The sequence below is a fragment of the Lampetra planeri genome, chromosome 40 (assembly GCF_965212315.1).
Source record: "Lampetra planeri chromosome 40, kcLamPlan1.2.h2, whole genome shotgun sequence".
In the NCBI taxonomy this organism is placed as follows: Eukaryota; Metazoa; Chordata; class Hyperoartia; order Petromyzontiformes; family Petromyzontidae; genus Lampetra; species Lampetra planeri.
The window spans coordinates 798,298-823,370 of NC_136146.1; the positions used below are offsets into that span (position 1 = coordinate 798,298).

At 42.8% G+C, this 25,073-nt stretch overlaps 1 protein-coding gene across 1 annotated transcript; it reads left to right on the plus strand.

Moving 5' to 3' along the window:
* LOC144731711 (interferon-related developmental regulator 1-like) lies at positions 1-23,977 on the plus strand. The gene is made up of 12 exons (XM_078612896.1): positions 1-515; positions 4,421-4,528; positions 7,852-7,933; positions 8,011-8,135; positions 8,721-8,878; positions 12,263-12,313; positions 13,208-13,392; positions 17,662-17,770; positions 18,522-18,656; positions 19,663-19,791; positions 22,726-22,821; positions 23,312-23,977. The coding sequence occupies exons 1-12, from the start codon at positions 488-490 to the stop codon at positions 23,399-23,401; spliced, it is 1,296 nt and encodes a 431-aa protein (XP_078469022.1). The 5' UTR covers positions 1-487; the 3' UTR covers positions 23,402-23,977.
* The last annotated feature ends 1,096 nt before the right edge of the window (positions 23,978-25,073 follow it).

The window sequence follows — 25,073 nt, forward strand, 5'->3', positions numbered from 1 at the left end:
ATCTTAGGTAGGGACCCACGGAACATCGCAACGCGCTCGACGGCCTTAACACGGCGCGACCATCGCGGTTGTGGGGGGGGGAATCACCGCAATTGTTGCGTGGGGCAAGGTGGTGGGGAGGAGGGGTGTGGGCAGGGAGGTAGGGGGTGGGTACGGAGCGGGTAGTGGCTATCCCCTCCCCCTACGTAACATGGCAGCCACGAGGCCGGCTTTTGGTTTTGCTTCGCCCGACCGCCCGCCCGCCCCTTCCCCGCCACTCGCCGCCGCCCGGTGAAAATGAATGTCGATCTCGCCGTCCGCTCCGTCCGCACGTTCGTCGGTTCTTCTTCCCCAGACGGGGCTCGTCTCGTCGCCTTCACCTTGTTAGGTCTCCGCCACCGCCGTAGTCGTCACAAGACGATCCGCTGACGGCAGCAGCAGCAGCAGCCACCGCGGGGATTTCTTCTTCCTTCACGAGCGTGTGGCGAGACAGTGCTCGGCACAGGCCATGCCACGCTCGAGAAAACACAAGAGAGGTGAGGCTGGCCCCCGCGGCGGGGTTTGTAGCCTAAAGCTGCCACTGTGTAAGAGTTGTGTGCGTCAAGGTGCGTCGTTTAATGCATCGTTAACACTGGGGGTCTGAACGGCATGGATACCGTGCAGGGTGACAGTTCGAAAGGGGTCAAGGGGGTTAAACCGACAGCGCCCTCCACACATTGTAACAAATGCCTGGTTCTTAACCAAACACACGACTGGATAGGCAACGCCGAGCGGGATGCCTCACTAATGCTGCTTTGGCTAAGGGTTGTGGATGTAAGAAATCCGTGTAATGTGACCTCAACAACTGCACTAACATCATTAGTGCACTAACCTGAAGATGGACACAGAAAAAAATACATGGTATTGTATTGTCACGCACTGTCTGATACGATTTTGAATCGGGTTTTTTTAAAAAATAAACAACTAGGAAGATTAATTGTATTTCAGCATTTGAAGTCAATTTGCTTTAATTTTGTGGTCTCGCCAAGGGCAGCTCGTTTATATAAGAGGTGAGTTCACATAGCATCGTCTACACGAGCCTGTGAGACAGATGCAGAAGTGTTTCAATTCGACTCTGGCAAGCCCGCGACACACCTAGATGTGTACATATAATATGAGCTATTTGGGGACTGTTTAATAATTTAATGTAACCTATTATGACTCAACAATACTGGATATTAAACACTAAAATATAATCCTAACCGCGAAAACCTAATTTTGACACCCAACCCCAAACTCCTAAAACCAAACCTTAAACCCCCTAAAACTAACCCTAAATCCTAGACCCCATCCCATAATTCGTAATCCAAACCCAAACTTCTCAACCAAAATCGTATGCATGAACGTAACCCCGGATCCCATAATTTGTCTTCCCCTAACATTTCATCAACACGCCCCAACAAAGGTCTCTACTTGGACGAATATCTAGTTTCATGATTGGATAAAACAAATGTGCAGAGAGGAGTTAGTGCCGGCGGACCGCATCTACGGCAAAAGGAGTCATTTAAAAATTGTGGATGAATTCGGTCCCTCGTGGAAACGTAAAACTACCACTACTTGCTCATGACAACAACGATTAGATGGTTTAACACGTAGGTTTTCGCGACCAATATTATTCATAATAAGTTTTTTTTTTGGGTCAGATCGCGTTATTTATAAATGTGGCGTAACCCTCCACCACCCGACACGGCCAAACAGTAAGAAATGTGTCTCTTCAACACACCGGTGGGCTAAAGAAGTGAATTATTTTGTCCTTTGAAAAACGTCACACATGTTTTACTGTTTGGCCATGTCCGGTGGTGGAGGGTTATGACACATTTATAAATAACGCGATCTGACAAAAAAACCCCTATATTATGAACGCTTAGATGGCCACTTCCCTTATCAATGCTTGTGTGAATGAGAACATACCTTGATAGAATCCTGACTTTTAATAATATGAATATTTTGATTGTTCATGAGTGTGGCATTGATGCAGATGTGTATACTCGTCAGTAGGAAACATTGCCAAAGGCCAAGGCGACCTGACTATATCAAATCTTATCAGATCTCGGAAACCAAGCAGGCTCGGAACTGGTTTGAATTGGGGTGGGAGACTTTCTTTGAATACCGGGTGTGGTAGACTTGAGCAGCGAAGTGGCCAGGACAACAATTGATTATTGTCACCCGAAGAGCAGAGCTTTGAGTGCTATCCCTTAATATACTTGCATCCTTTTTCCAGATTCTCTGGTTTCCTCCCACATGCCAAACACTCATGAATGAACTTGGCCAAACTTCCAAATCCAGGATCCTCCTGAAAAAGGTCATAAGTTACAGTGAGACCTTTCTTGGATAAATAACTTCTTATTGGAGAAACTCAGGTTTTTGGTGTTTTTTACTTTTTAAACTTGTTTTGTTTACCCAAGCGTACTTTATAAAACATGTCTACTTAAGGGTACTAAAACGTGGTCTACATAGCTTTGTTTCGGACGATGAAGCCTCATGTTGGGCTTATAAACGAAGTAGATTATTTTTAAACATAAATGAAAAGTGACTGGAGCATTTTCAGAAAAATATAGAACATTTTTGAGATTCACTGAGATTCCGAGTTGGAATTTGGGTTTCAGCCACTCATGATTAAAACTAGTTTCTCAAGTGTGACACGTTGATGTTTTTAGCCATTTCACAACGACTGTAAAAAAAACCCCACCATGATGTTACATTTTAGTTTTTCACTTTGGCAAAATGCCAACTCACAGCAATTCTTTTTTTAAGTTTGACTGCCATGTCATGAATATTTCAATTGCAGGGTATGTGTGAGAGTGCAATGCCCATATTGTAGATAAAAAATCAGTTGAAAGGATAAGAAGTAATTCTGATATCACCTTTCATGAGCCCTTCTAAAACACAGGAGGATGCACTGCTCTGCGAGTTAAGGAATGACATGGATAGCACTATTGGACTAAACTTAACAAAAGTGCAATACTAATTGCACCTTGTAATGTGCAGTGCTGCATCACAGGCCTGCTGTAAACATAGGAGGGAGGGTACATATGATTCTCAAAAACAACATTAAAACACATTATGTCAATTACTAACTTCTATAGTAAATATAAAAACACAATTATTGTCATTGCTTTTGAATCATCATTCAGTACTAAATTATCAGATATAGGTGCGTCTTGTATACTGTTATCAGATGTCACCATCATGTTGGGTTAAGTGCACATGATGATGCACACTGTATTTCGGCTTGGGAAATACTGCGAATGGTGACTACATTTTTTAAAAATGTACATTTATATACAAATCTATATACGACATTTAAACAAAGTTTCTCAGTAATTGTGGACGAGTGTATATTAAAATGTGGGTTTTACAATGGTTTGCCCAGGTTTACGTGTGACAATTCCTTTGTATAGTAAAGCTGTGTCAAGTATTTAAACAACATTTGGCAATAAGAAATTCTGACAAATTGCCACATAAATGTCTGTGACAATGCAACACTGGTGCATTTTCAAAATGCGAATTGCACAAATGTTCTTCCAGTCTGCATTGCGCAACAACATTAAATGGTTTTATTCTCTCTGTATCAGGCTTTAAATAATCCCTCTTTTTTGGACTTTTAGATATATTTACTTACATTTATAATTCGTCCATATGTGTAGATGTATCAAAATCATCCTTGAGAATCTGCTCCCTGACCACTTTGAGAATGGAACAGTTAAAATATTTAATGAAACTTTATCTAGTTCTTTGTAAAATCTTATAAACTATTTGCCTTCTCATCAAATAGCCAAAGTCGCGGGTTTTCTGTTTTGTTTTGGTATTGTGACTCTACGTTATTTGTTTCCTGTAATGTAATTTCAGGGTGCAGCTTAAGATTAAATCCGTTTATTATGAGTGCAACGCTGTGTCATTTTAACTCCACCCTTTCTGATAGGCATTCATTGCTAAATTTAACACAATGCAGACATAAGTGAGGCAAGAGGTTAATGCCCCTTTAAAAAATGAGTAGAGCAATAAAATGTGTACTGTGTACGTATAATTATATTCGGTAATTAACTTGGAACAAAAACTGAAAGGTACACATAGAAGCATGGAAATATGCTTCCTGGGAATTATACAGAGACAAAGTAACTAATGTATCCAAAAACATGCAAATTAGATACATCTTGTTGACTAAATTAAAGTAAATGGGATGAACAGGGTACATCACGAGCCGGAATGATTGTGGATGGTCTACACTGGTAATCGAGTGGCAGTCGGTGGAGGGGACATGCTGAAGAGGATGACCATTGTAGAGGTGGAGCTGTGAGATCGACTCAATGATTTGTGGTATTGTAAGAATTCATCCAGCGGCGGGTGGATAATAGCTGTTGATTACGATGATGATGGCTGTTTGTACATTTCCTATTTGCAGGTGGAGTCGCTGTGGAGTCTCCAAAAAATGAGGATGAAGCCTCCTCGTTGGACGCTGTTGCTCAAAACGACAGCACCACCAATGGGGTGATTGGGGTTCATGAAGAAGGTCAGTTTGTAAAGCATTAGCGTCTGTTCACTCACGTCTGATTACTGCATTGGTACAATCACGTATAAATCATGACCAAATCATCCTGCGTACACCCGATTATTCCAGGTATAGGAAGATAAGCACGCTTGAGCCTGATTAGTATTATGCACTTCTTTCACACCATACGTAGCCAACTGCGCTAATCGGAGTATGCGAGCGGGAGACTGCCTGGGAAATCAAGGCATTGCAGTCTTGTAATGCCTTGACAACAGGTGGTAGAACAGCAATGGATTTATGATTTCATCTGTATGAAGCTTTGAGTTCGCAATCATTATTTACAGTTTCTCTGGGTTCCTTGCACATGCTAAATATAATTAACATACATGACTAAATATCCAAATCCAGAAGCCCCCTGAAATAGTCTTGAAACTCAGTGATGCTTGCCTCGGTAAATAAAGGGCATTATCATCACATGTCACTCCATTCCTTAAATATTTTCAACTTTTTATACATCTTCATGTTGGTCTGTTATAATTTCGCACATTTCACCCACATCCGTCTGTCTTTCACCTTTGTGCCCTCAATATTTCCGTCGAAAATGTTCAGGAAAACATTTCTACATGACTCGCGTATCACCTGGCCTGCTATAGCAAATATTCTTTCACCGCTTATTTTGAACAAGGGGCTATTTTGTGTGCCTCCACTTCTAAACACTTGTTGGTAACTCAGTCCAATCTCTAATCAACATATTTGTGTTTGGCCTACAAGCACTCACTCATCACTGTGAAGTATATTTTCTGAATATCCCCCAGGCTATGAAGAGGACATCATTTTTTTAATAATTCCCACTGTTAATGAAAGTGTTCATTCATTCTCATTGTGTGCCTTGGCATCGTGATAACCCTTAAAAATTATTAATTATAATTCATCATAATTACGAGCAAAATATTTGTCTAAGGTGGTGTTGCTATTAGGGACTAACCCTATATCATCTGGGTTACTTTTTTGCTTTCTTGAATGTATGGGTTGCAGCAGTAGTGGCCTTCTATAGGCAGGGCAGAAGTCTCTCTGGTGATCTCAAATCCATTCTAGATTTGAAGCTTTCGTGACTGCAAGGATTCATTCTCTTTGGTTTTTTCGGTAAAGTCACGTAGGTTAAAAGAAAACAAATACATTAAATCACGACGTTTCGGAGGCAACACAAGCTTCCGTCTTGCTGTGACTGTTGATACAGCAATTTTGCTTTGACGGTTTCACCTGAAGACGGAAGCTTGTATTGCCTCCGAAACGTCGTGATTTAATGTATTTGTTTTCTTTTAACCTACGTGACTTTACCGAAAAAAACAAAGAGTATGATCTCAAATCCAGTCATCTCACATCATCTTAGGATTATGGCCCATTATTGTCTGGTTCTAGTCAAGTCGGTGGCTTTGGGATTTTCCACAAGTCGTGAATGCCTTATGTGGGCCTTATGTGGGCTTCTCGTTATGCTGTGGCAGGTTACGATCTTAAGCTACTCATACTTAAATAGTCTTCCTGGTGGCTATCGCTTCAGCTAGCAGGTTTGGTGAACTCCAGACTTTGATGGGTTCTCTCCTGTGTTTTTTTGTTATGTGATGAGGTCACAGCGAGGCTTTCTCTTGAGACTTTTTCCAAAAAGTGGCCTTACATTCCATGGAAAGCAAGAGATCCATCAGCCGTGCTTCTATGCCCCATGTTTATAATTGGCAGATGTGTTGGCATTGTCTGGATCCGGCTGTGGTGCTGGGGTTGTACATTTCCGGGGTCAGCAAGTCTGGGAAATCTGAACAGTTGTTTGTGTTGTTCGGTTCTATGCATATGCCTTTTACATAAGTCTCTCTGCATGGCCTGGTAGTTTTCCGGAACATATATCAGTGATGACTATGTGTGCTGCCAAGGCCTACGAATATCCATCCTTACATAAGAACAACATCATAGGGGCACCACAGTGGCAAAATGTTAACTACCTCTCCAGGTATACAGGAGGTCGTTGGTTTGATGCTGACACTGATGCCTGTATATTTGGAGTTTGCATGTTCTCGCCATTGTTGCGTGGATTTTTTTTCGGGTCCTCCAGTTTCCCCCCCACATTTAGCAACATATACGTTTAGAGTATTTGGCTGCTATAAATATCCACGTGAGAAGCCACTTCATTGGGCTATCATTTGTGCCAGGTCACTTCTGAAAAAGAGCTATATAGCTGTGGGCCTTACTTGTAAAAATAAAAATAGTTCAATAGTTAATAGTTATGTTTCTATACTCTTTGGTTCTTTCGGTAAAGTCATGTAGGTAAAAAAAAAAATTCACGACGTTTCGATCGCAACACAAGCGGTCGTCCTCAGGTAGAAAAAATAATCCAGCAGTGGAACTGATGATGATCGCTTTTGTTGCAATCGAAACGTCGTGAGAATTTAATTGTTTTATTATTATTATTTTATTATTTCCCTTCTACGTGCCAAGAATATGAATCCCTGCAGTCACGAAAGCTTTAAATCGAAATTCATAATCCATTAAGAATTATTCTGAACTAGTCATATATTGTGTGCCTTTTATATGACCCAACTGCTAATCGAATATTTTTTTGTAATAATTAAATCTCTAACTTGTGAACAAGCTTCACGCAGATTAAAATCATTCACAGGTGTTAGTTACGATGATGTTGCAGCATCAAGTATTTCATTGTCCGTGTCGTATTTATTTCCGTTGTGATAAAAAACACAATGAGCACAACAGTATATCCTTCATGGTTTATCAAGGGTACACACTTTTTGAAAATATTGGTATGACTTCACAAACGATAACTTGTGAATTCACAATTTTTTTGCTTAATTAATTTACGTACATAATAGTAAGGGAACACGTCCATGACATGGACATGTAATAATCACTCGCATATTTGGCCGCGACCACAAACATTGTGAAAAAAAAACCTTGTGGTAAAGCTAATTGACCGATATTTATTAGGAGAAGCCACGTGGTATCTTGGTTAATAGCTGCCCCTTTCACTGTGCTGCTGATAATAGAGGGTTTAATCCGGGCCAAAATAAATCCATTATGTAACTGGTTCTCTAAGTTCGTTTGTTGCACGAAAGTAAAGGAAGCTTAAATGTGTGAGTTTTGTGAGACATTTTTTAAATCACGTTTAATGCATATAATTCCTCAATGTAATTTTTTTCCTGCACATCTATTATTTCCATGAACTAGGGTGTTCTATTCTATATTTGCTCTTAAAAGTGCATAGTATTAAAACATATTTAGGTGCACATGAGTTATTTTTGCAGGTTGTCTCATAGTAAAAATTTATTTTATCTGTTTTTCAGACGGGGATGGTTTGGCTGATGCCGACAATGAAGAACTAGAGCTGAAACTGAACCAGTGCATTGAGAACACATTGGACAAGAGGTAACAACTGTAATTAAAATGTCTTTGATCACCGCAAAGTCTTGCCTCTTTGCTAACGTACGCCCCTCTGTGAACAGTTTAAAAACCCGGCAAGCTGGCCTCAAAGGACTTCGTGGCGTTCTGCGGGAGCAGCTTCTCTACGACGTTCTGATCGATAGACGAGTCACAGTCACCGTCTCTGTTGAGAAATGTCTCAAGAAAGGTACGGAGTTATTTGCACTGCCTTGCAGAAGGGCATCTTTGCACAACTATATAACATATTTGATGTTGTTTTTAATTATGCACATATTAATTACAGTTTGTTTGCATGCATGCATGTGTTTTGAATAATTTATTCACTGCTCTGGAGACCAAAATGCCAATGGTAGCATACATCCAAGAGATTTAATGCAAGTTATTTTGGAAAACGATCTGTCATGCACTTTAGTGGCTTTGCCTGACATGTAGTTAGAAAAAAAACAAGAGTTGATTAATTTTCCCCCACATTATATTGTTAAAATGTAATTGATTTATGTTTATGAATCGCTGCTTGTTAAGCAAAAAAACTAAACGTACAATGTTGCTGCGGCGTCCGCAGAGAATTACATCATGCACATTGAACCTCGTTCGTTTGTTTTTATGCGGGAACATTTGTAAAGGGTTGCTTGTTGGACTTTCTGTGTTCAGGGCCGCATTTTAAATGAGCAGCTGTTTCCAAAAGCGTACACCGCAATTCGTATACCCCCCTTCCCTCGTGAACCGAGTAGCAGGTTCCGTGTGGTGTTCACGTGTGCGCCCGCTGTTGTAGGAAATGGGGAGGAGCAGGTGTGTGCGGCCACGCTTGCCTCACTTCTCTGCATTCAACTGGAGGGCGGCCAGGAGGCAGTCGAAGTCTACAGGGCGACCCGACCACTACTGGTCTCAATCCTCATGGACAAAACAGCCACTGCAGTGGCCAGGCAGAGTGTGAGTTTAGAGTGGGGCAAGAATTGTCTCTGGGCTGACATCCACCTTTTTTGCATGTTCCTTTACTAATCGTTGCCAAAACTCTGGTGGATAGTTGCGTAAGATTCCTTAAGTGAAACTTTCCTCTTCGCACCGATTTACACGAACAGTTTCACCGAGGTTGTTAATGCAACTGTCTCGAGGCCTCCCTACTATTCTGTTCCAGCCAACTATGTCTGCAACGCTACATTGCGGGGAGCAGAGGGCAGTGCAGAAAAGTACATTGTTGTACTATATTATGCCTCCACGTCTATGTTGCCCTCTGTCTCCCGACCCACATTGACGAGAAGTGGTGGATTATGGTCAGATGACCCTCGTGTCCTGTATGGCGTGGGGAGGTCCGCATTCAGCATTTGGATGGACAAAAGGGCTCTTTATGTCTGGGAACCAGTCACCAAATAAAAGAAACCCGTTATCCATAATAGAGTGTTTTTTAGGGATAGCATAAATATAAACGTGTCGTTAAACCCACCAACACCCGACACAACCAATTAGTAAGGTTTTTCAGGTAAACAGAACATGCCAATTAGTTACTAGTACAGCACACCGGTGTGTTGGAGAGTTAACCCACAATATTTACAATTCTTCCTGTTTTGAAACAGGAGGAATTCTTTACAAATCTGGCTGTCGCCTGATGCTAGTTGTAATTACTGGAGAAACGTCGTATTCTAATTGTAAATGTTGTGGGTTTACTCTCCAGCACACCTGTGTGTGTTACTAGTAACCAATTGGCATGTTACTGGTAGAAACCTCCTGGTTACACCAGCCCACAGGGGATTATTGTGTCCGTCCATCGTGCAGGGAGGGGCTGGGTGGGGAGGGAGGGGCTGGGAGGGGAGGGTGGGGAGTGGCTGGGTGGGGAGGGTGGGGCTTGGTGGGGAGGGGCTGGGTGGGGAGGTTGGAAAGGGGCTGGGTGGGGAGGGTGGGGAGGGGCTGGGTGGGGAGGGAGGGGCTGGGTGGGGAGGGGAGGGTGGGGAGTGGCTGGGTGGGGAGGGTGCGGCTGGGTGGGGAGGGGCTGGGTGGGGAGGGTGGGGCTGGGTGGGGGGTGGGGCTGGGTCGGGAGGGGCTGGTCACCCCATGGTGCCCTCATGAAACTCAACGTTTAACCTACTCACGCTGGCTTGGTAGGAACCCACTGGTTCCACCAGCCCACAGGGGATTATTGTGTCCGTCTGTCCGTCGTGCAGGGAGGGGCTGGGTGGGGAGGGGCTGGGAGGAGAGGGTGGGGGATGGGAGGGGATGGTGGCGAGGCGCTGGGTGGGGTGGGGAGGGTGGGGGGTGAGAGGGGTGGGGCTGGGTGGGGAGGGGCTGGTCACTCCGTGGTGCCCTTATAAAACTCAACGTTTAACCTACTCACGCCGGCTTGTGCCCGCCCTCACAGTCGGGCATATTTGCGGAATACACCATGCTGCCGTTGACCCTGGCCATTGACCGAGGAACCCAACGTTCCTACCAGCTCCCTCCGCAGGAATATGTTTTGTTTACGTGACAAATCTTACTAATAGGTTGTGGAGGGTTTAACGAAACATTTATATTTACGCGATCTAACACAAAAAAATATTTTGGATACTATCAGTCGCGAAAGCCTTTGTGTTAAACAAATCCAGTTATGCCAACGACAATGTAATTGATCTCATTCTGAATTTGGATAACAAAATCACACCGGTTGAGTAACAGTGATTGGATGAAAACATCTACACATTTTTTTTATATATACGATTGCCTATTGGTGTAAGATTTCCGTGTAAAGTGTCATATTACATTACCTTAGCTGAGATGACATCACTGCTTATGAAGTCACCTGAAATCTATATTTTTACTTTTTTGTAATGTAGGCGCTAGGTATGCATGTAAGCAGAGTTATGTATTCTATTGCTCACAATACTTGTTTAGCCCTGTTGTAAATCCACTGCGGCATGAGGGCCTTCCCATGCCGTACAGGTCACATCGAATATTTGACCATACCTCACCTGCTAGTCAGTTTCATTTGGTAAAGAAGGAGTGCATAGACATTGAAGCATCGTAAAGTACAATAATGCATTTTGCTGCACTGCTCTTTAAACACCACATATGACGTAACCCCATGTCGGCCTATGACACCAGTTTAATATTTTGTGGTCACCCATCCAAACGATGTCCAGGGTCAAATCTGCTTAGCTTACATGATTTGATAATATCAAGTCCATTTTGGGGGATTTAGTCAGAGGCACACTCACAATACATGCATTGCATGTTGCTTGTGTGAATCAAGTTTTTTCGATTCATATATGTTGTATGTAATAGGTTTACTTGACCTGTGCGGCTACTAGACATGCTACATTCACCACACTGTTTAAAAAATTGTGACAATTTGGCAAACTGCGAGTAGAGAAAATAATTGCGTATAACGTTAAGCTTCATTGGGACCTCGAAGCCACACTGTAACCTCGTAAAACTGTAGCACGTCATTAAATCTGAAAAAAATCATCTATTTCAGTTCGAGTATTAAACTGTGTAACTTGGCACGCTGCCTGCATAATCAGGGCTTCTGTCGCAGACAATTGAGTCACTAAGCACATATGTCATAGGTAAGTGTTGCCTTGCTGCTGGGAATATGCTCTAGTTGAGTGGTTTTTATTTTTGGATATCCCATTTGGATGCACACCAGAGCTCCTCTCGTACTCACTATCAAAGGACTGCAGCAGTTTTTAGTTACATTTTGATAGTACGGCTGGGATTGCTGTGAACCATGACTTTGTATTAAAGTGGTTCTTAGCCACGGTCTAAAAAGGCCCTTGGCTTCGCATTAAATAGGAAAGTGAAATCCAATCTTGAGTGGTTAATGCCATGATGAAAACTGCCAATGATAGCTTGCAGTGTATCCATTTTAGTGACTGATTGGAATCAATGCCCACTGAAACCAATTTTCAGTTTTAAAGTTACAAAAAAGGAAATTATAGGATGCGCTGTACCTCTGTTGATTTAAAGCATCGTTCAAAAGTGCCTTAAAGGTAAAATATAATCTCGGACTCCTTTCTGGAAGCATTTTTCAGCCTAATTGCAACTTTCTTTGACAATTCTATTTAGCCACTTTTTTCAAATTGTCTTGCTGTGGATTTCACACCTGATGATGATTGCTTGTGTTGCAGTCGAAACGTCATGAGAATTTTTATTATTTTATATTTATATTATTTTATTATTTCCCTTCTACGTGAATTTACCGAAAGAACCAATAATATGAATCCCTGCAGTCACGAAAGCTATAAATCAAAATGTAATTATATTTAGCGTTATATATTCGTATGATATGAGTTCAATGGCCTTGTTTCTGTTGTGTAATGGCAACATTTGACCTCTGTTAAACAGTGTGCAACTGCCCTTGGAATTTGCTGCTTCGTGACAGCTGATGACATTGAGGTAATCGTATACTGTATGCAAACCAAACAATAGCATGTCAACCTTATACAAAATTTCGAGTCGGATAAATTGATGTTTGGGTTAAGTAAAGAATGCTGCTTTTAGTTGTATAGCTGATGTTTTTGTAGGTTTATTGGCAATCCGTAGTCTATGCTGCGGGTTGTACCTAGTGGTTATCTACGCTTTCATGACTCATGTTTGAGTTGACACATTTAGCCTGATATCAATATGCGAGAAGGAAGGACACACTGTACAGGTGTTTTGTTCTTCCCAAGGCTTGTCCACATTCACAGTCCTGTTCAATTATACGATGTTTAATCAAACAGTCACATTTGGCCAAATGTTACACGTTTTACATAATGAGAACACATTACACCTCAATCACACAAACCATATAAATATATAAACATGTATTACAATCGTTTTACTTTAATGACTCGTTGCATTCCAGTGAGGCCATTATCTTACACCACCTACCACTCAACTTCACCGGCCAAGATGATTCAACACTCATCATCATCAGCCATGAATAGTCCACTGCGGATGAAGGCATCCCCAACCCACTGCCTTCCCTAATCGATTTGCAATGTAAAAATCCATCTGGCACTTGGATTCAAGTTGATCTCACTGCAGAGAACACGGCTTTTTGACTGCATCCTTTTAAGAGTGTTCTCAACTTTGGCTGCCCTTCCATTGTTAGCCTTGGCCACTGCCCATCATCCCTTGTGCCGTGACCTGCCTAACTTTTCTTCACAGACAAATCTCTTTGATAGTTGAACGTGTACTCGAGGGATATTTGTCGAAAATGAATATCTACCTTTCCTCTCCGTGACACTATATATTAAAAAAAACATTTTAGTATTCTAATTCGTACTTTATTTTACGACTCTCTAGGAGGTGTCTGCAACCATGACGGTGTTGGAAACGCTGTTCAGCCCATGTGGATGTGAGGCAGGAGGAGTGAGTGGGGTGTTGGCAGCTGGCCAGGCACAGCGTGCGCTACAGGCAAGTGCCCTGCTGGCCTGGACCCTGCTGCTCACCATCTACCCTGCCTCCGGCCTGCACGCCCTGCTGCAACGGTGGGGGCGGTGCGGGAATTAACGATCTCTCTGGGCTTCGCAAGCGCAGCTTTCATTTAATCGGAACACGGGCCTCGTAGGTTTCAAACGTCGCCTAAAATGTGTAGTGAGCATTGATTTGTGTGACGGTGGGTTACCAATTTTGGCGTCGCTCCACAAAAGGAGTTTGCCAGAGTGAGGTAGAGCAAGGTGTGTCAGACTGTACCTTGCGGGTGATCGCACAACATCCCAGGGTCGAGGCAGCAGAATGGGTTTGAACAATTTATTTAGGTTCAGCCAGGTTAAGGGAGGTGGGGTAATAGTGGTCACTGCCACTTCCTCCAAGAAATAGAGGCACCATGCCTTCCCGACACTATTACACACACACCTAAACCCTGCGCAATCCCGTCAGAACCACTGAACATACCACTCTTGGCCAGGTAGGGGTATGATTCACGCACACCTAGTGCCTACACAAATTCGTCATACACACCCACACCAACCAGCATGCAAAACTTTTACTGGACCATGTGTCCAGACACAGGAAAACAAGCACCCAAAGATTTAGGTCCTTAAAGTTATGGTCAGAATCGCACCCTCCAGTCATCCACTACAGCAGACACCCCCTTGGTCCACGGTGTGCTGCAGTGGCCACTTGTCCATGCTCCCCTAGAGTGAGCAGCACTTCCACTGTACGCTAGTACCCTGCTAGGGAAACGGCAGCAGCATAGCAACAGCACTAGCACATCTTCTTGGTTCTTTCGGTAAAGTCACGTAGAAGGGAAATAATAAAATAATAAAAATAAAACATTAAATAATTCTCACGACGTTTCGGCCACAACGCAAGCATATTTCCCATAAATATGCTAAATTCCTCTTGATATGCAAATTCCTTTGTCAAGGCGCCCCTTCCCCCTCCAACCCAGCTTAAATATACGCTGCCAAGCCTGGTGGTGCCCATTCAGACGCTGTCTTTCCGACAGACCTGTTCTTCACCTAAGGACGGCTGCTTGCATTGTGGCCGAAACGTCGTGAGAATTATTTTATTATGTTTTATTTTTTATTATTTTATTATTTCCCTTCTACGTGACTTTACCGAAAGAAGCAAGAAGATGAATCCCTGCAGTCACGAAAGCTTTAAATCGAGCACTAGCACAGTTTGAAGCAGACGGGGTCGGGCTGAGCAGAAGAGGCACCTGGTTGTGTACCCTCTTCTCACTTGACAAGCTCCCTGGCCCATCTCTCCCACCATGCTCTTCCAGTTCTGGCCTGCCATCCTCACCCGACCGGGCTCTTGTTGTGGTTTCGTTGCTGCCTCATTGACACTGCATAAGCTGGCGTGCAACTGCTGGAGCGAGGACCTTTCCTGGGCAGCCTTCCTCTTGCAGCTCTGTTAACAGCCCGCATTATATGCTTCTCGACACAATATGTGCTACACCTTGATCTGCTCAGGAAACTTCTGGGCCTCTTAAATGAGTCACCATCTGCTTTGAATCTGCCCCCCCCGCAATTAACTCAACAACACAATGTACATCCAATTCACCCGTAACATGCATTATGGAAAGAAATCATCTGCACTGACTGAAGAAATGCATTGTGGTGCTCTTGGCTTGGGTCTCCATCGATATATTTTTTGCAAATGCCAGACAGCAGTGATACAAAGATAGACAAAGACCAGTTTGTCCTTATTAGGACTCCTCAGCAAAGTATAGTCAGGAATGCTCACTGCTACAAAGTTTGGTTCTGGAAACTCAATATGTCGTGTCTCCACTTCCACACTGTAGGGCCCAACAGCACAGCTATTTTTCCAAAAATAACCGAATCTGTATGATGGGTTATTCTCATCGTTTTCAGATTTGATTACGAGCCTCATGGCGCACCGCTAGCACGTATAGCACGTTCGTTGTTTTGCAAGTGGTGTTCTTCCTCGGGGCATAATGAAAAATTCACAGAGGCATACATTATGGATATGCACGTAATGTGTTTGTACACATAGCCAAAGGAGAGAACGTGCCCGATTGGACCTCCCCCACGGAGATGCAGCAATGAGGTCGGCTCATCTGCGTGATTGAGATGGTACTGTCCTGGTGCGGACCGTGATGGATGGCGACTGTGAGGGGAGACATTCCTCCAGCAGTGGATAGATCATGGTTGATGGTGATGCATATTGCAGTGTATTGCAGCTGTTGAGGCCAATTGATTTTGGCTCATGACATGCAGTCCTTGATTCTTGCATGAATGTTCTGTATGCTTTGTGCTGTGTGTTTATATTTTGAAGCTTTATATCAATAAAAATAGCATTTACTTTATAATTTTAGCATAGATATTAAGTTATAGCTTGTCCTCTTGAGTTAAAACTAGATTTTTGGTTTATTGCATTTTACATAACAAAAACAATTTTAATCTAACCAAAAATTCAACATCATTAAAGACGAGTCAGCTTCAATTGGTGTATTAAAAAAACACTTTAAAAACTAGTATTAATAGGTTTTTACCCTTTCAACTGGTACAAAAACTGACACCTTTATACAAGGGATCATGTTTGCAATAACCACAACACAAGCAGTCAAAATGCAAACAAAAAGAAACAACTCTGATAATGATAATGATATGCACTGTCCTTGAAGTTGATTGGTCCACACCCGAGACAGCTTTTCTTAGAGCCTAGTCTTCATTGGTGTTGGACCAGATGACGCCAAAAGGCGTACCTAACTTTAAAAACTGTAGTATCTTGATTCATAATTGAAATATAGGTTAAACTTCCGTCAAGACATGCATGATGTGGCCTTTCAGGCAAGTCATTTTAATCTGGTTGTGCCAGTCTTTCAGCATTCAGTAGATTGTTAGGCTGGATAAGAAAGTCCCAAAGAAGCATGATTGTCTTACACTGGAGCTTGTAACCTTGGGCATGAATAGAACTTCTGCGGAACTGAAAAAACTTGAGTCCCGATGTCATGCTCCCTACCCACCAAAACTGCCTGCCCTTGAACATTCCTCACTGTGGAAGCCTGCCCATAACTTGTGCTAATTATAGGACCAATATACCTTGAGGTCATCCTTCGCTATGTAAGCCAATTAAACGCACAGTATTGTAACTCAATGCAGCGCTCTAATGACCATGATGTCATTGTCATTGCTTGAGTGCAGTTAATAGCTGAGTCAGGTATTTTTTTATTGCCCTGCCTGCGTATGTTTATTCTGATATATTTGTAGTTTTATTGTATTATAACTGGCCAGGTGGCGCATCTTAGAGTAATTGGAATGTTTATGAGTTAAAATCCTAGTTGGGGGTAGATTTAGTAATTTCTCCCTCCAGGGTCGATGTAAAAAATGGCTCTATTGGGAAGTCAACAATAATTTTCCAATGGTTACACTCGCCTCCATGCTGCAGTGAGCAGGAAACCACTTTTGCCTTTCCCCCCCCCCCCCTTCAAATTATTTATATCACATCTAAGTGTAACCAATTCTCAAGATGCTTTATACAAACTATGAAAAATATGTCTTAGAGGCAGTCATTAACAGGCAGAGGGAGAAAAAGGCCTGTAGTTTGTACAGGGGAAGGAAGTCGACAGCACTGATTACTGGGGTCAGGGAGTTCCAGAATATGGGGTAGCAGATGAGAATGAGCGACCTCTCGCTGACAAAACTGATTGGGCGCTTCGATGGAAGTCCCTGATTGCTGGAGTAGAGTGCGGAGAGGCAAGGTTAACTATCAACGTCATTGTCGTTTATTGTTGCGTAAACCAAAACATTGCCCATCGCGGGTTTTCCTCGTCGCAGATTTTACTATTTGTGCCAAATTTGTTGAGGCACAGTTCACCGATCGTGCCCATGTGGCTCGACCATTCTGCATTTTTGACCGTGAGATTCCTCAGTCAAAACTGGAAGAAAACACACTTCATCATCATCATTCATAGTAAGTAAACATATTTATAGTTTTTATTTTAACCACATAAATTTACTGTACATGTCATTCATCTTTATTTTCAGGTTTATGTATAAGTGGACAGTACTGTACATACACTACTTAAAAAAGCATTATATACATTTACTGTACAAGTTGTACTTAATACTCTAGAGAATATTAATAATATTTTATGTAAAAAAATACTTCCCAGTTCCTGTTTGGGTTCATGTAGGGCAACAAAACAAAAGTAGGGGGTGTCGTATTACGAATCTGGAACCAAAACCTATTTTTCCCGTATGCGTGTGAGTTTGCGGATTGCGGATTTGCCGATTGGGCCGTGTTTTGGTGTACTTCAAGACCTGTTTCTTTTCTTTGTTTGACAGGCATCTTTCTAGTCTTCCTGAGCTCCTCTCTTGTGAGGACGTGACTGTGAGAATTGCTGCCGGGGAGACAATGGCTTTGCTCTTTGAACTATCGAGGGAACTGGATCAGGTATGTTACAGTAGGTCCCCATCCTCAATGGAACCCAAACTCATACCGCTTCTCCTTTGATACAAGTAATTGGAAAGTGCGTGGGAGAAATGGTGGTATAAAACAGCTTGACTTTCTCGCAAGTGTGTATAGGTTAGCAACTGAAGTTGCTGTAATTAAAGCTGTATCTCATACATGAGCCTAGTAACTAGTGACTGCATAAAAATGCATTCTAGAATTTGGTTATGCACTTGACGTGGTGAAATTCTAACTCTGAGAATTTAAAATATCAGCTTAAATGCCATGCGATGAACAATACTCTCGCAGGTAGGGTGGAAAATGTATTTCCGCTCAAATGAATTTGAGTCGTTTTGAAGGGATCTCAAATTAGCTAGCCCCCTCGCTCGCCAGCCAGCCAGCCAGCAAAACTTTATTCTAATATACTATGATAGTTTGAGAGCGTATCCCGGGTTTTTGCGTGGGATACACAGCCGGGGTGGAGGGTGGGTAAGGAAGGCAATGCTGCGGGATTCGGGTGACATCATCACGCAGATGTGCTCGGTGACATCACTGCGCACAAGCACCTGGCCACACCCCAGCTGGGATTCCAGGCATGAATCCAGCCAGCAAAACTTTTTCCCAAACACAGTATGACAAAGCTTAAATTTGTGGGACAACAGCCCATGCACGTATTGAATAGATAAAAGCTACTTGTTTTCTTTGGATCGCGCCTGCCGCAAAGGTGTTTTGCTTGCGCGTTTGGCTTGGGCAGGACTTTGTCTTCGAAGGCACCGACGGGCTCTTCTCCCAGCTCAAGGCTTTGGCCACGGACGGCAACAAACACCGGGGAAAGTGTGACCGCCGCAAGCAGCGCGCCATCTTCCGCAAGGTCCTGCACTCCGTCCAGGTGCTCTCTCTTGGCTGCGACATTGCTCGCAAGGTGGTGTGCAAACAACCGTGCGTGATTTCGATTTAAAGCTTTCGTGACTGCAGGGATTCATCTTGGTTCTTTCGGTAAAGTCACGTAGAAGGGAAATAATAAAATAAAAAAAATAAAACATAAAATACAATTCTCACGACGTTTCGGCCACAACGCAAGCAACCGTCCTCAGGTGAAGAACGGCTGTATTTCCGCTCAAATGAATTTCCGACAGCCCTGTTATTCACCTGATGACGGCTACTTGCGTTGTGGCCGAAACGTCGTGAGAATTGTATTTTATTATGTTTTATTGTATTATTTCCCTTCTATGTGACTTTTCCGAAAGCCCTGTTCTTCACCTGAGGATGGCTGCTTGCGTTATGGCCGAAACGTCGTGAGAATTGTATTTTATTATGTTTTATTTTTATTAGTTTATTATTTCCCTTCTACGTGACTTTACCGAAAGAACCAAGAAGATGAACCGTTTGTGATTGCGTTTAATCGGCGGGAGGCTCGTGAATGGTTTTTAATGGTCCACTCCAGAAAAGTGATTAATGGACAATATTAATAATTAAAATCTGAACGTTACTTTATTATGAATGCAGTGGTGCAGTGGTTAGCAAGAGCATGTTATGATCCTGGTGACCCGAGTTCGATTCCGAGCCACAGCTGACATCGGTGGCGGGGGATAACTGAACCGTTTCTGTGGCCGGCACTGATCAGTGTCGTGAAGTGTGGTGATACAACGTCACCGTCTTCATCCAGAAATTTATTCATAAAATGCAAAAAAAAAACGTTAATCTATATTTTACAAAAGTGGCTTCCTGCTCATACTAGCTTGTGGTGGAAATTCCACATTAATGCAGTGGGGGTGAGATCTTCGTAAGACAACCATGAGTAACTTAGTGAAAGCCAAATTTGAAAAAAAAAAAATTACGTGTTTTTTTTTTACAAATCGCAATTTTCATACCTCATTTGTTTGACACGCACACAGGATGGGGAGGTTCTGGCCGAAACGGTCAAGTTCGGCCTCGAGTGCATGTACGTGAACAGCTGGGCACGGAAACGCACCTACGAGGCCTTCAAGGAGGCCCTCGGCCCGGGAGTGTGGCCTCACCTCCAGGTTGGTCCCACTTCCATTGTACAAGTTCATTTATTAGGTCTAGCCCTGTGAGCCATTCGGCTCTTGAACAGACAAACTGCCTTTATCTGCCTCTTTCAAGCAGGGCTTTGGCCACGGGAGTGACTCATACGGGAGCTCTCTCGAAAGCAAAGTCACCCAGCCACCAAGCTTCCCAAATCTTCCAATGACCCGCCCGCCGTGTCGCACCATCCACCCATGAAGGCTTGGATATTCTCAGCCAAAGAGCTACCAAACTCAAGGTGCAAGGATAAATGTGCAGCTCCTCAAATGCTTGCCGACACCACTGCTGTGGTGGTAGGGGGGGTGGGGCGGGGGGTAATGTTGCAAGCCCATTAATTAGTCCCATTAATTTAGAGGTAATTTTTCAACATTGGGATGTTTGCCCCCAACACCAGTTGGATTCTATGGTTATGAGCTCAAGGAGGTAACTGGAGGACCTGGAGGAAACCCATATGGAATAGGCGAAGAGCATACAAGTTCCACACAGTAAGGCACTCTCGTTGGGAATTTAACCCAGGCCCTTCTTGCTGTTAGGCACAAATGGTGCCACTACACTACCCTGCTTCTGCCCCCATTAATTTAATGCGATTATCTGTGGATTAGAAGAGTGCCCCCGAAGCGGAAGGGAAATGTATTTGCGTTATCCGCATGTATCCACCTTACGCCCACAGGTGCAGCCTATTAACGCGACATAATTTAATCTAATTTCTGCTTGCATGCGTGCATAATTGTCGTTTATAAAGCTTCCATCTTTAACACTTGAAAGACGTCATGCAGTTCAAACACAGAAATTGCATTTGTCAACATGTCTGGGGCGGATTTGTTTACTCAATTTCGTTGCACCACGCATTTTATTGAGCTCGTACGAGACCAACTCCTTACGGCATACTTTTAAGATGCATTGCGCGTTAGTTTTCAGCGTGGCTCTTTACAACTCGAGCACACTCGCACTTGCCTGACAGCTTCTGAGTGCACTTGAGCAAACAGGAGTTGACACGAGTGGGGGGAATTGGGTATGTGCTTTTCCATTCTGCACTTTGTACAAAAAAGGGTTCTTTCTCCCCTAAAATAGGAAACATTGTGGCAACTCGGAGTAATAACAAGTGGACTAAGTTTCCACAGACCACTCAACAGTAGCGCGCAAGTGTGTGGCCAATAAGAATTTAACAGCGCCATGGGCTCATTCGTCAAAACTGCACTCGCGATACGCGCATCGAGTTGCACGTCACGGAATCTTTAGGCGAATGAAGCAAACAAAAGTGTGCACGCGAGACTGCAAAAGAAGTGAGGAACGCTACAACCGAGCTGGTAAACAAAAACGAGACTAATTAAAAATATAATAATAATAATAAATGAAAATAATTAAATTACATCACGACGTTTCGGAGGCAACACAAGCTTCCTTCATGAGGTGTAAAAAAGGCACAGCAAAATAACTGTAGCGAGAGTTATTTGTGATGAGACATTATTACATAGGGTAAGAGGAGGGGGAGGAGCCAAGCAGGACGAGGTGCAGGAGGGAGGGGGGGTTGGGGTGTGGGAGGAACCAGGAAGGTGGAGGTGGTGGTACTAAAAGACGGCGTCACGGATGGTGGAGGGGGAACGCAGAGCGGGGGAGAGTGGCGGTTGAGGTTTAACATGGTTAATCACATCTTTCTAATGATTGCTCAATTTGAATACATCTTCTCGGTTGAAGTTATAAGAGTATGAATCCTTGCAGTCACGAAAGCTTCAAATCTAGAAAAAACGAGACTTGAAACATTGATTCTTGGATCGAATCGCGAACCCCGTTGATGACGTTTCCTCAAGTGGCTGGGTTTAGGTGAATTGTTGAATGGCAAATGGTCATTTCAGCTGTTGGCAATTCATTCTCGGTGACCACTTCCCCTTTTGATGCATCTTGAATTCGTTTCATTTTTTACGCAACACACGTCTCGGTTGGTGTTAATTCTAGATTTGAAGCTTTCGTGACTGCAAGGATTCATACTCTTAGGTTTTTCGGTAAAGTCACGTAGGTAAAAAATGAATAATAAATCACGACGTTTCGGAGGCAACACAAGTCTCCGTCATCAGGTGGGACCGTCACAGCTAGATTTACTGTCAGTTCAATTATATTTGTATTATTTATTTTTTACCTACGTGACTTTACCGAAAAACCTAAGTATCGGTTGGTGTTCTTAATGGAGGGGTGATGGATTATAGGTATTGAATTAACGTGTCCTTCAAAGTACTTTATTGCTTGGTCCTGACTAACCCACGTTACGTACAGTTCCAATATTAACTACATGTAATAGGTTATTTTTGCATGGATACTGTATGCGATTATTCAAGGGGAGAGTGCGATGCAATGTTGTGACGATAGTATGAACAACAGATGTCCAGTACCCTTTGGTTACTGTGTATAATTTTATTTCCGCTGTGATAGAAGCATACATTTATATCTATACAGCCTGACAGTAAATTTACAACAATGTGGATGCGAGGTTATTTTTAATCAAGATGATCTCACACAGATGACCATGTGCCCATGTCTAAAAATTGTAGATTTTTTTTTCGCAGATAGCATTTCTTCATTTCAAACGGTTGATGCAAGCGGAGGAGAATTGAATTTCTTTCAATTATTAGCATTGAATTGGGTTCCTGACCTCCCGTCTGGGTTTCCTTATTATTTTTGACAGACATCCCAAATTGCATCGCTTGTGATTCACATGGCTTTGAAATCCAAGAGAAGATCCTATTGCTATGCCATTGCTCTGCCTGTCCCCCCCCCACACCTTTTGACAAATGTGTTTTAAACATACATTTCCTTAAACATGGTCCGTCAATTGCGATGCATGCAACGCGGTTGTGAAACGGTTCGTATTCCACTATGAATTGCTGTGCACTGGTTTAAAATGTAATTTTATATTTCAGGGAAATGTTCTACTCAGAGACATCTTTGAGCTGGGACCACCGATATTGATCAACGCAGCTTCCGTCCAAGCTAGCAAATTGAGTAAATTTGAGCGGGTAAGGCCTTCTCACGTATTTGGCATTTATTGCGCTTCTGCGGCCATCTGGAATGCTCTTATTTTTCGATATTAGGAAGCCACTGGAGCTATGCACTTTTAAATCTAGATTGAAAAATAATTTCTTTTGAACTGCTTTTTGTGTTTAGTTTTGTTGCCCCCCCCCTGCAACTCCGATTAGCACCGTTGGCTACGTACGGTGCGAAAGAAGTTCAATGTACGTGCGTGGAATTTAAAGTTTGTCTAACAATGATCGTGAACAATGTGGATCAAAACAAAAATCAACCAAAAATATCGGAAGCGTAAACGACCACGAGGAAAATATTTCTGATGCTGAAGTAGTTTGTGCATAACATTTCATATAGTTTACCCAAGCATTCCCATAATGTATTTTGAAACCATTAAGTCAACACTTAGGGCAGAACTTCGCAATAGATTTGCATTCAAATAGACCGGTTTTAATGCATGTAATTTTGTCCCGTAATTTTTAGAACAACTTCAACACGGCAACGTTCAAGGCGCGGACTAAATCAAGAGCCTTCCTTCGCGACAAACGCGTTGACTGCTGGTGGAACGACTAACCCAGAACTATGGGATACAGATATACACACACACACACGTGTCATTTTGCCTGTGATATTGGGCAAAATGGAAAGTGAAATGTTTTGAGGCTGCAGCATCTGCAGATGGTTTTAACAGACATTAATTTTAATGGCTGTCTCATATTTTCAATAAAAAAAGTCTCCCACACTTATTTTTATGCCTGATGCAGTTTCCCCATGGGGCAAAGATCATGTTGGCATAGCTGCTGCATAAGATCAGACTGCGCTGCATGAATGAATGCTGAAAGACATGCTTTTATATTGTTACGTACATGGAAACCAACAGGGGATCTGTTGACCGACTGATGGTTGGCAATTTTCCACAGACATGCTGTATTGAATATCAAACATAACACGCAATATGTTGACCAACGGCTATTACATCGTAACATGTATAAATAATATTGAAAATAAACATAATCCTGATGGGTTTTCACGGGGGAAATGCGTAATGCGAAACAAGCTGAGAAAAATAAACACGAAAGAACTTGCACATCGATTACACGTTGCACAAGCTAAACATTGCTCCATTGGAACCTCATTTGCCAGTAAAAAAAAATGATAATTGGTCTTTTACCCTTCTATCTGGCAACAAAACTGACACCTTTTTTTACAAGGAGTCATGTTTGCATAGACCACAATACCTGCAGTCATAATGCAAACAAAAAACATAACTGATAATGTATGCACTGTCCTTGAAGTTGATTGGTCCACACCCGAGACAGCTTTCCTTAGAGCCTAGTCTCACATGGGTTGGACCAGATGACGCCAAAAGGCGCACAACTCAAAGACAATGCACCATCAGAGTATGAGAGCTCGGGGTAAGCAACTTTAAGGACAGTGCATATATTATCAGAGTTATGTTTTTTGTTTGCATTATGACTGCAGGTATTGTGGTCTATGCAAACATGACTCCTTGTAAAAAAGGTGTCAGTTTTGTTGCCAGATAGAAGGGTAAAAAAACATTTCTCATATTTTTTTACTGGCAAATGAGGTTCTAAACATTGCTATTTATCTGTATGTTAAGTTACATGTGTCAGTTGCCTAACTTATTAAAATAATAAAACTCGTCCTTTTTTACATTTGCTGGAATAGTATGCTGGGGCTGTGTAACCATAGTATTTACTGAAGCAAACGTGTACCATTATAACAATAAATATTGAAACCTCAAACAACTGATTTTGTGTGGTTTGCCGTTTCGCATTGCATGTCGTCAGTGCCGGATTAAGCTAGTGCGGGGCCTGTAGCATCTAACCTATAACAGGACCCTGCGGGGTGGGCTGGTAGGAATAATACTAATACCGGTACAGGGATATCGACCGCACACACACGCGCACACACACACGCACACACACCGCACGCACACACACACGTACACACACATGCAGGCACGCACACGTAATGAAGTTGTATTGCTACGCTTCCAGTTCGCCGTGAATAACGATCCGAAGCCCAATAGCGCCCATTCATCACGCCGCTCGAGTGGGCCGGACACGCACGCACACACGCACGCACACACACGCACACAGTCACACATATACACACACGCACGCACACACGCACACACAGACACGCACACACACGCGCATACACACGCACGCACGCAAACACACACGCACACACACACACGCGCATACACACGCACACACAC